The sequence below is a fragment of the Mixophyes fleayi genome, chromosome 1 (genome assembly GCF_038048845.1).
Source record: "Mixophyes fleayi isolate aMixFle1 chromosome 1, aMixFle1.hap1, whole genome shotgun sequence".
NCBI lineage: Eukaryota > Metazoa > Chordata > Amphibia > Anura > Limnodynastidae > Mixophyes > Mixophyes fleayi.
In genome coordinates this window covers 413,106,494-413,119,343 of record NC_134402.1, presented here as the reverse complement: position 1 = coordinate 413,119,343, position 12,850 = coordinate 413,106,494, and the positions used below count along the sequence as shown (strand labels likewise).

Sequence of the window (12,850 nt, the reverse complement as noted above, 5' to 3'; positions counted from 1 at the left end):
GTGACCCAGGGTGCAATATCAGATAACTGTGTGTTTAAAGAGAACCAAGAAAAACACCCTTCTGTTAAAGCCCTCTGTAGCTGTACATTACTGCCAGAGAAATGTTTTCAAACACCATATCTTGTACTTCTGTCCCTTTATGAAAAACACTCTGGATTGTTTCCTGTAGGCCGCTTCTTCTGTCCAGAAAACAGCTATTACTTTATATGTTTCAGCTGAACAATTCTATTATATTTTGAGTTTTAGTTGGTGTTTTATATAAGGCAACCTGTATTTAGGTTGATTGGTCTTTTAAGGAGATCTGTTGTAACATTTTGGCCATGTTTCAAGTATTCAGTAGTTGCACATGGGGAACTTTTTTTAAATGTCATGCATGATATGTAAACAAAAAGTTAGAAGTAACAAAGGTTTTGCTTCGTTATTGCAAGGTCAAGAAGTTAGTTTGCTAAACATGTCTAGTTCCTTTTTACAGCTACATGTTGTTTTACGAAATACGTGAAACATTGTGTTGACATTATCATTAGTATTTACACCGATCAGCCACAACATTAAAACCACCTGCCTAATATTGTGAAAGTCCCCCTCGTGCTGCCAAAACAGGTCTGACAGATCGAGGCATGGACTATGCAAGGCCTCTGAAGGTGTCCTGTGGTATCTGCTACCAAGACGTTAGCAGCAGATCCTTTAAATCCTGTAAGTTGCGAGGTGGGGCCTCCATTCCTCAAACTTGTTGGTCCAGCACATTCCACAGATGCTCGATCTGATTGAGATCTGGGGAACATGGAGGTCAAGTTGACACCTTGAGCTCTTTGTCATGTTCCTCAAACCATTCCCGAACAGTTTTTGCAGTGTGGCAGGGCGCATTAACTTGCTGAAAGAGGCCACTGCCATCATGGTGTACTTGGTCTACAACAATGTTTAGGTTGGTGGTACGTGTCAAAATAACATCCACGTGAGTGCCAGGACCCAAGGTTTCCTAGCAGAGCATTGCCCAGAGCATCACACTGCCTCCATACCAGGAACACCCCACAAGCCCTGCCGTTTTGGAGATGTCCTGACCCGGTCGTCTAGCCATTACAATTTGGCCCTTGTCCGAGTCACTCAGATCCATACACTTGCACATTTTTTCTGCTTCCGACATATCAACTTCCATAACTTGCTGCCTAATATTCCACCATTGGACAGGTGCCATTGTAACAAGATAATCATTGTTATTCACTTCACTTGTTTTAATGGTTAGGCTGCTCGGTGTATATAGCCCAAGCATATTACTCAGTGCCTTACTAAACTATTTCACAGAGGGGCCCAATTTCGTCAGAAGGCAATTTATCTAACCATATGTTTTTGAACTGTGGGAGGAAACCGGAGTACACCTACAAGTACACTGGGAGAACATGTAAACTCCACATAGATAGAGCCCTAGTTGGAATGGGACCCATGGCCCCAGTGTTGCAAGGCAACAATGCTATTAACTGTGCCACCCATGACTGGTTACATTACAAAATATACATACTTTGTGTAAGAAAAATTTGTACTGAGCCCCTGCCATGTTTAATCTGTACCTCAATGTGGTGCAATTCAAATAGGCATCATAGATGGAATATAATGATCATTTATTCTATCCCATCAGAATTACCAGGTTATATATCTTTGCTGATAGTAATGGATCACACAGGGATATTCTGTTTGTTTTGAATGAGCTATATGAAGGCGTTTCTTCCCTAACTAGTGGAATATTGGTTCTCTCCACTGTTCCCAAATCCTTTTTTTCAGGTGATTTCTTCCTAGAGGATTTGTAGACATTGCTTTACGTGGAGGATGAGGGCCTTGCGCAGGTTAATAAAAGCCTTGCTATGGTCATTAATTATAGTCATTAATTCCTAGCAAACTTGCAATGCTTACCCATCCTGGTAGAATGCTCCTGGGGGGAATGACTGAGCAATTAGCAAGATAGTATGTCGTCTTAGTGAATGGCAGGTGCTTTTATCCCCTACTACTGAATTTTATTATATTTCAAAATGTAAAGTAATAATACCGCAAATAAGATTCAAAAACTGTAAATGAAACCTCAATATTGAATGATGCAGACTACTGATATGTGTTTAGTTGTATCTGTTCTGTGCTCCATTCGCTGTGAGAGAGGGGTTGGAGATGGTGCTATTAAATATTAATATTCACCTATTACTCTGTAATCCAATCCAGAAGCTCCCAGCATTAGTGGGGTGCCAGGCAGCAGAAAGGTGTCTGAGTAACAGAAAAAAGGGTAGCACGCAATCTGTAGAGCAATTTATTTGTTACTATTCTAAAACATAGATAGATATAGAGATCTAGATAGATAGATAATCATGAAAGACATAAGGTATAGGTGTGAGTTACTATAATCCAAAGGGTTGCAACCATTTAAAATATAGAAGTAACAAGTATATCCGGTCCATACATTTAAATGTAAACCATAGGCTATACAAATACATGTATATCTAATCAATGTAAAAATTAAATAGGGAATGTACTATTTGACATGTATATTAAATGCTGTGTATTGCTGAGCTGATGTCATGAAATAATTGGGAGGGTTTATTCTTCGCTAAGTCCACCATAAGTATGTCACATATCTGCAATAACTTTCCATTTTAGGAAAGAGGCATTTCTCTGTACGGTGACTGAGAGACAGACAGCCTTGCTTTGCAGAAATGCATTGTGTTGGGTTGGTTAATTCATACACAAGGGCAGAGTGGTGTCACCACAACTCAAATAGCTCCAGTCCTTAAAATACATAAGGGACTACAGTTGTCTGCAGTGGTGTGTGGAGGTAATACAAGTGCTGCAGGGGAATGTCAGGCTAACACCGGACAATACGTTTCACCGTCATGCATGAAAATCTCAGTTTTGGGGCGTAGAGGTCATTTAACTTTTTCTGCTTCTCTAATCTAATACTCTTTGTGCATACCTGTTGTGAAATATATGAATGTGTTTATAAACCACATACTTTAATAGGCTAGTATATGCAACACCTGTGTTGAAGCACGAACATGCAAAACAAGAGAAGGGATTTAAATGCATACAGCAGCCTATGGCAAAGCTGCCTCTGCCTAGTGGCAGCGTAGTCCCTTTTGCGTGCAGAATAATCAGTGATAAGGCTACTTATACACAGACAGGGATCATTGCCAAACAGGAATTCTAGCTGCAGGCATGCATCACGTACAGTTTATGGTGTCATTTTGGCCAAAGCATGAAAATACAGCAAAATCATCATGAGTCCTCATTTTCCTGTCCTTGTTTGTTTTGTATTCACTTTCTCATTCTTTACCTTTTAATGTTTGAAATATATTTTCTCTTTTTGGTGTGTTATAGGTGTGGTTCATCATCTGCTGAAGAGCCACTGACTGCTTTAACCTGATCTCTAATCTTTAACTCGTGTCTTGGCTTGCATAACTGTACAAAGACAAAACTAAAACTCTACAGTGGCTGGAGACTTGTGGGTGCATCATAATTTGGTCCAGGGTGCTTTTCCCAAATGCCAGTCTACAGCAGGGCTCTGTAGGCTGCTAAAAGCTTTTCTTCTGACATTGCCAAGTGGTGACTGAGCTTGTGCTGTGCAGTGTAACCGTTCCATGCTCCTGCTTCTACCATAATCAACTCAACAAGGCTTGCTGGAATAAAATAAATAAATTAAAATTAAACTTGGGTACCTGATTTGTAGTCAGCATTTATATCTAGCTTTTAATGTGGTTATAGTGAGGGATATTAAACCAGCCAATGCTGACAGCACACAGGTTTATTGTGTGGCTTACCCTTCCTTTATAATGATGTTCTCTTACAAACACTATTAATGGAAGTTAATGACTGGAACACAGAGAAATAAACTGTACGGTATCACACTGTGCTGTCATGATAGATGCATGCGCATTGCTGCCACAAGCTCTGCATTGGAGAAGTGTTTAATGTACCTTTGTGTTCTTAGCTGGAAAAATAGAACAAAATGAAACATTGTTTTAAATGACCTAAAAATGAGACCTAGGAGCAAAAAATTGAAGAGCAAATCTTAAATGAGGTGCAAGCACACAAAAATATCTGAGATCTGCCTCCTCGGGCGACAGGAGATTTCAAGAACTTGACACTGCTTATACAACAGCCTCCGACTCCCCTAATTGGAAAAAATGCTTTTGTCTGTGTTAAGCTGGGTACACACTACAGGGTTTTCGTCCAATAATCGGCTCAATCAGCCGACATACGACCGCTAGTTCAAAAGTCGGGTCAGTGTGTGTAGTGACACGATGGTCGAAAGTCTGCCCAAATGGACGATTGTCGCCTCGGTTGGTCGTACCGGTAAATATTTTCGTTGCAATCTCGTTTCTGTTGTGCAGTGTGTATAAGTTTCCGACCGATCCACGACAGTGAGTGCGAAATTACAATCATTGCTCACGACAAGATGGCTGTAAAAAGTCGCTAACAGGACTGCTGTTCTTCCCTTTATTGTCTAAAACAAGGCTAGTGTGTATGCAGTCCATGGACCGAGCGATTGGACCATCGATCGGATGTAAAATCGATCGGCATAAAAAGTTGGTGGAAAATTCTGTAGTGTGTGCTTAAGGCAGCAACATTGCTGCGTTTGCTGTGTTAATGTCACAACTATGTTCCTGTACGTCTGTGGTGCTAGACTTTCAATGCTGGTTCCAAGGGTGGATCAGAGAACAGAAAATGTTGTGCAGCACAATTGGTTAAGAATGGCGCAAAAAACAAACAAAACATTTTTATGCCCCGCACTTTTTTATTTTATTTTGTTAATTGTTTTCATTCAACTCATTGCAGCATGACAAAACAAGATGCCTCGGCACAAATAATTAAGTATGTCCACTCACAATGAAAAAAAAAATAAACAAGGGTAATGGTGTCTCCCTTATACCCTTATACATACTTGCCTACTTTTGAAGAAAAAAAAATAAAGTTCCAGGGAGATTGTGTAAGGAAGTGTTTGTTTACCAGGAAGAGGAGGAGGTGTGCTACATAAACATGGCTGCCACTTTCCAGCACCCAGATTACTTATTCTTCTCCCCGGTGTTTCCTTTGTGGTGGGAGGAGAGTGATGACATGACTTACGTCATTACTCCTAGCTCCACCCACCTCATCTCTGTCTGTCCTGGCTTCCTGGAGATCACTCACTATAACAGGAGTCTCCCAGACATTCCAGGAGTCGGCAATTCTGAATTGATATTTCATAGTGATCAGAGAAGAGAGAGGGGATGTTGGATTTTCCTTCACACTCAATTCATACATCACTGCTTAAATTTCCACCTCACATAAGTAGATAGGATAATAGCAAGTATGAGGATAAATCCATCTTTATTAACATTTTTTCCCCCCCAACCTCTGGATAATATATGGCCTATGGCCAGCCCCCCAGCAGCTTAACAGTTTCATGCATTAAACTCTCTGTGCTTATACATTGGAGTATCCGTTGGAACATGTTTAGGTTTTCATAAGGCAGCTGAAGAGTTCATAACAATTTGCAAATAATCATATATTAATCTTGTCAGCACCAGTAAGAGATAAGTTTTTCAGAGTGTAGTTGAATGTTGAAGGGAGGGGGAGGTGTGAATGTCCAGATTATTGACTCCCTGCATGCAGGTTGGCTGAATCTTCCAACACACAATTTTGATATGAATTCCAAAGCATAATTATGTGTGGAGTACCCAATTATAATTTACAGACTTCTCTTTAATCAGTTGCTTGGAATACAGACAGGTCAGTAGGGAGATTGTAATAACTGTCATAGTTGATTACATTTTTCTGGTGCCATCAGTAAAATTAGTTAAACGTTCCAGTTAAGTTATGTCCATTGAGGTCTGCAGCACTTTGCAAACACAGTTAAATAATGTACTCACTGTCCCCATGCATATATAATTTTCGTGCCTGTTACAGTTAAAATACAGGAGTTTATATGATCGTCTGACTTGTTTTCATTGCAAAGTCACAGAATTGTTGCTCCTTGGATATTGACATGAGAAGTGAGAAATGTACACCTTAGTGTTTGTATGTAGGTTATAGTAATACTGGCGGTTTTACTGAGTTATCTATAATTACTTTGCAAGTTATCACAGAGCTCCCTGGCACAGAGAGAAGTGGTGGCATTAGGGGGAAGTGGTAAATGTCTGCTGGGAAGGGCTGAATGGTTTCACTTTACCACTGTTCGTTTCACAATGTTGAAAAGCAGCTTTCTCAGGCTCTTATCCCATTGTGGTTCATAAAGCCTATTCAAGAGCTTGTTTACATGTATGTACCCAGCATTCATAAGCTGTCTCCACCTGTTCCCAACTCGGTTTCTGTCAGGACGTGATATGATCAGGTTCTCTCGTTTGTTGATTGAATGACATCTGTTCAGTGGGGTCCTGTGTATCATATCACAGACTACAGAACAACAGTCTATGATGGAAGCTCCTTGATACCTATGTTGCTGTAATAAATATTTGCACATTGTGCCACAGTCCCTTCTTCAAAAACGTGTTTAGTGTGCTGTACTTCACTATGTGAAGACACCGATCCAGTCTGTATCTAAATCCTGTTACATACGTCTAAGAAATACTTCCAGAACGCGCCCATATCTTGCAGAAAGATACTGCCAGAACTTTAATTCATGCACTTGTTATCTCCCACATTGATGATTGTATTACTCCCCTTCCTGGTCATCTCCTAACCAGACTTACACCCATACAATCTGTTTTGAATGCAGAGTCTAGACTAATTTTCCTTATACTGCTGTTCTGCTCTGTCGGTCTTTACATTGGTGCTTTGTATTTTATCAGACCCAATATGGAAGGCCCTTCACAAAACTACACAAACATATATCTCGTGCTTGCGTACCCTCCCAGAATTTCCGTGGGTGATGCCGAATTTCAGTGCGTCCTCCCACAAGAGTAGGCATCCTCCCAAGTCTTGGTGGAGGCGGGACATGATGACGAGATTTGCGCCAACAAGCCCCACCTCTGCTTTGCAATGCAACTGCGGTATTTAAAAGCAGGGGGCTGGGCCACACCCCTCTAGCACTTGTCACCTGACTGCCCCCCTATATGTATTCTCTTGTCACAAAATATGTCCCTCCTTCACCGCTCTACTCTGTTCAAGATCTGCGACTCCCATCTTCCCTCACTATATCCTTCCAGTATGTGTATAGATTTTAAGGTCATGAGCAGCCCTTTGTCTGCCTGTTAATTGTCTTGTTTTACTACTCTGTTTTCAGTAGTGAAACATTTCACAGACTGCTGGCATTATATAGCTGGCACTATATATTTAAATGTTAATAAATAAATGCATCCCCTTTGTGTATAGTGGGCCGGTTATGGATCCATTTTCTTTAGCTTGAGTGTGGCTGGCAGGACACGTGTCAGTGTTACATGCACAGTCTGTGGCCTGTTCTTTGTTTAGAAGCTATGGATTGTTTTGCTATTACCCGTACTGCCCAGTCTTTACCATCTCAGGAGATCAGGTTTTGGATCAGCACTGCCACAAACTCTTGGATATTAGTAGTGATCAAAGCGCTCTGTGAACTATGAATAAACAAACAATAAGCTGCAGGCTTAGTGTTCTGTATATTACACATTTTTTTCTGATTAATATCTCCCATTTATAAGCAGTGACATTAGATTTAAATATACATGCACATATATTATTGAAAAATAAATATTAAGTAATGGTGTCTGAAATGCAGTTGTCTGTTTTACAATTTTCTCATTGACTGTGATTGTTTCTAATCCATTGCAGAATACTTTGGGGGTATTATTACATAAATCTTTGTACCTTATACCTGGTTGCCTTGCCTCATAGTGTATCTTGACCTTCATTAGCTTTGCAGATTTAGTTCTCTGAGTATAACATAGAAAAGTGTAATAACCAGTCAAGAAATGAGAGACGGTCTTTCTTTCTTTGGTCGGTGCAGACATATTTCAGTTTGAACACACTGTTATTTCTGGTGGCCGAGGAGTTAGAGGACTGAACTGCAAGTGAGACCTGTTACTTGTCCCCCAGAGGTAGGGAGCTGTTGTTGAACTAAGTCCCAACACCACTGGCCCATGTGGCTACAGGTTGTCTAACGGTATATATCCAATAGAGTTTGAGATACAATTTTAACATTTGTAAAAACACATATCAAATACATTTGGTACACATTTATTATTACACTGTTTTATTAACAGTTTAGAGATGATTGTATGTCCTTAAGTAGTTCAGACACGCCAAAATGGAAAAGGTGCGTTTAGAAATTGCTACCAGAGCAAACTGCATGTAAAAATGCTGATAAGTATGATAACACTAGGAACAATGATCAATTGCATGTAAAATACTTAATTCAAACGCCAGTGGGTATCGACTCTGTTCTAGACACACTGTGACAATAGCCCCACCCCCACATCACATGACTTCTGTACCCGATACAGTCCTCTTGTACTGCATTGTCATTGCTCCTCTACAATAAATCTTAAATTTGAAATTATTATTATATAGTATTATGGTTGTGAATCTGGAAAGGACATAAACATTGCAGAATAGTAGTGAAAAACTGATCTTTTATCCCAATAATGTTGTAATCTTACTCTGTCCTAAAAGGGAAAACTGCTTTTTTTGTATGATATTTCAAATGAACGAAAAAAGACATGCTTGCTACAATATTCCACAATGTGCATTATTGCGTTGCTTTCTACTTTGAGCATGCATAGGTTCTCCCATTCATTATTAATTGTTAGACCAGTGTTGGTTAACCTGTGACACTCCAGGTGTTTGGGAAACTACAAGTCCCAGCATGCTTTGCCAATATATAGCAGCTTATTGCTGGAAGGGTATGCTGGGACTTGTAGTTTCACAACACCTGGAGTGTCACAGGTTAGCCAACACACTGTTAGACTGACCAAATGCTATCATGCTTACATGACGGCCACTCCTAGAATATTTTGCTTCGTTACCTCCTGTTATTAGCTGAAATAGAAATGCTTTATTTATGTTTGTTCATGTATCACAGCTAAGTCAGCTGAGACACTTTGTAAATGGAGTTGGTTACTCCTCTGGCTTCTGAGTGGGAAAAGTAATCCAACAAGTGTGACCTTGATGATGTTGATATTACTATTATTATAGGATGCAGTTCCAGAGCATTCCACCACATACATCCAAACTTGTCAAGCTGGATTTTCATAGATGAGTGTCTTGTGGTTTAATGCGTCTCCGTGTTCTCTAGAGATCTGTAGGCAGGAGAGAGATGTGATGGGGAGTCTGTATGTACAGACGTGTGTGTGTGCGCCAGCAGACCCACTGTGAATGTTGATTTATACCTGACTTTTATACTGTCTTTTGGCTTTATTTCTAGTGCCTGAAAATGACAGCGAAGAGGAACCTGTTTGTTCGGTTGGTGCCATGCCGGTGTTTGCGGGGAGAGGAAGAAACTGTGACCTCACTTGACTACTCTCACTGCAGCCTGGAACAGGTGCCGAAAGAGATTTTCACGTTCGAGAAAACCTTGGAGGAACTGTATTTGGATGCCAACCAGATTGAAGAGCTTCCCAAGGTACCACTTTCTTTGTGTAGGATTCATATTTTCCATGACACTGATGACAAGCAGCTCATTCTCCTGGGCCTCTTCCAGCTGTGCTTTATAAGCATTATCTCACCTCGCTGCACTAGCTTTCCTGGCAGATTCCCGCGCCAGCCATTCACTTAACGCCCAACTCGCATCTCATGAGCGTGAGATCTAGCCAGGGAGTACCTTCCAATTCCAGACTCTTCAGTTAGTTGGCACCTGGGTAGATTTATTCTCAAGCAGATGTTCATACATTTACCTACCAGCCATGCCTTCAAAAGCTGAGGCTATTGCTCACTTCTTCTGCTAAATACATCAGAACACTCATATATCTTCAGGCTTATTTGAAATGTCTGTTTGCGAATATGCTAGAAAAATATAATTTTCGGGTTTTTTTTTTTTTTTTTTCCTTAGCACTTTTGCAAAGCTGCATCTATAAACCAGTTATAATTATTATGAGAAAAGACATAACATTTTAGACCATATGATTTGTAAGGGCTTTTGTAATTTTGTATAAGAGAAAAATGGTGTTAAAAAAAGCGTTGTGTTTAAGATGTCGGTTAAAATTAAAATGCAACAGAAAAGCATTTTTTGACGCCAGTGACTGACACCAATCGGTGATCGTCGTTTCTTAATGTTCCAAGGCTATGCTCCTAAAAACCACTGGGCCCTCCGGCACAAGATTGTTATTTTGGGAGAACAATTTTAGTAGTAAACAATTGAGGGGCCTATTTACCATTATTCACACTTTTGTCCCATTAAAGATCATCTGTTATCACAGCGATGACAACATTTACCATTAAAGTCATGTCGGGACAGCACTCCCAGTAGGAGGCTGTTCTGATAATGACTCTGAGTGAAAACTCTGTGTTTTATTGCACAGTGCAAATGGGATCAATCTCTGAAAGATAAGATTTTTTGAGCTTGATATATTTGCCCACACTGCAGTCACCCTTGAGTATTATGGGGACTGCGGTATTGTGTGGTACTTTGCCTGATGCAGGGGATATCTCCTGTGTTAGGCTTTTGTTACATAATGACTACTTAAAACTTACTAAACCATGCGGAAAAAGCTGTATCCACATGGTATAAGGGTTCATAAATAGGACCCTGAACAACGCTGCATTAAAGGGTTGTAAACCTATAGTTGATCTCTGCATGACACTTCCTCTTACTCTAATACTTATTACCAGCCCTACTTGCCTTATAAGCACAACCCTGCATTGATCATTACTGCTGCACTCTATACTTCTTCCTAGTCCTGGATAAGAGCTGTTTTCTTTGCAGCATTTCATTGACCTCCCAGCTTTTAGTTTCCCCATACTCTGACACCCATAGCTTGCTTCATTGTGCTATCCTGTGCCAGGGTATTATAGTATAGCTCCTATTACATACTGTCACAGTATAGCACTGTAATAGGTGGCAGGAAACTGTGGAACACAGTAATTGTAAACATAATCACTTACAGGTAGGACCCAGCACAAGTGTTCAGTCTCGTAAATATGGCCGGTAATCATAAAATAGGTTGCACTGTGAAGGTGACCAGCACGCTGCCAGTATCAAGTAATTGGCACAATATTGCAGCGTGTCGGACTGAAATCAACCCCAATAATGATCATCTCAAAATTGAGTAAATCTCTATTGGCAGTGCTAGAAAATGCAGAAGTTAACCGCTGTCTGCCTGTGTTTGCAGTCATCATCCAACAGGCTACAATGGAGCCAGAAGTGATACACTGCTGAATTTCGGACAACTCTGATACCCACGTGTGTAGCCAAATTGAATAGGTTCAGGACCCCTTTAAAGCTATGTTCAGAAAAAGATTCCTTGGAATAGCCACCTTCTTCTTTTTGCAACATCTTGGAACACTATTTTTGCTGATGGTTCCTGTACTTTTCAAGCTCAGGAAAGCAGTTTCTGCAGATTCACAGCTATCAGCAAAAACATTGCAGTACCTATTTCTATAATTGCACAGTAAATCTGGAATACTGAATCCTGCGTGGATTTTTTCTATTATTTTACCTTGTTCTTTCTCGCTTAGTTTGTGACCTAGATTGCTCTGAGTTGAGTAATTTATTCACTTTTGAAACGGCTGCTCCATACTCTTAAATATATTCTCGTGTACTTTTTCCTTGTGACTGCAATTAATCACGTCTTTGCCAACGCACTTCACCAGGCTAAGAACTGCATGTTTTCTAAACATATGTGAGAGTGCCACAATCTACCTTGTCGCATTAAAGTCAATGGGGTATATTTACTAAACTTCGGGTTTGAAAAAGTGGAGATGTTGCCTATAGCAACCAATCAGATTCTAGTTATCATTTATTTAGTACATTCTACAAAATGACAGCTAGAATCTGATTGGTTGCCATAGGCAACACCTCCACTTTTTCAAACCCACAGTTTAGTAAATATACCCCCATGTCAAGGGTGGCCAGCCAGTCAGAGTCCAAGAGCCAAATAATATCTATAGGTACTGCAAAGAGCCAACTTTACCTTTTACATGTTTGTGCATATACATGTACCTAGTATAAACATGCGCATACATGCTGTACTCGCATACATTGAACATTTTACATAATTTACAATATCTTGCTAAGCAAAGCAGAAAATATAGAACACTGCCAAAATGTTCACAATTCTCATAAAATCAGCACAACTCTTACTTCACTGCTGTGACCAGTGGAGGAGGGTTCCAAGGGCTGCTCATATCTCTTCACAGTAGCCGCACTGCTACTGCATCCTCAATCACTCGGACCTCTTAACGTGCCCCTCTGACCTCTTTACGTGCCTATTGGATCTCCCCACATGCCCATTACATGCACATCAGCCCCCCCTGTATCATCAGACCTCTCCATATGCCATCAATTCTACCCACATGTCTCAGCAGTACCCGTCAGATATTCCCAATTGCCCATCAGACCTCCCTGAATGCAACCAGATCTTGGCAAATGGCCCTTAAATGCCGTCGTACCTCCCCACATGCCACCAGATCTCACCAAATGCCCCTTAAATACAGTCAGACCTCCCACATGCCCTTGACAAGCCCATCAAAATCCCTGTATGCCATCAGACCTTCCCACATGCCCCTCAAACTCTCCATGTCATCAGATCTACCCACATTCCTCATTCATGCCATTAGACCTCTCCACATACTCCATAGATGCCAATTAAGCTCCCCCACATGCCAACAGACCTACACTTATTATATCATATCTCCACAAATGCGATTACATCCTCTTACATGCTCATTGGCCTTTTCACATGCCATGAGATCTCACTTGCCCCTTACACGA

The 12,850-nt window shown here is 40.6% G+C and overlaps 1 protein-coding gene across 6 annotated transcripts in view; it reads left to right on the top strand.

The window, feature by feature from the left end:
- Window positions 1-12,850, top strand: part of ERBIN (erbb2 interacting protein) — a 139,139-nt gene that overhangs the window by 69,037 nt on the left and 57,252 nt on the right. For all 6 annotated transcript variants that reach the window (XM_075182722.1, XM_075182715.1, XM_075182696.1 and 3 more), the window contains one exon: window positions 9,347-9,544. In XM_075182722.1, coding sequence (XP_075038823.1) covers window positions 9,356-9,544 — 189 coding nt within the window. In that variant the 5' untranslated portion in view covers window positions 9,347-9,355. The remainder of the gene's footprint in view (window positions 1-9,346; window positions 9,545-12,850) is intronic.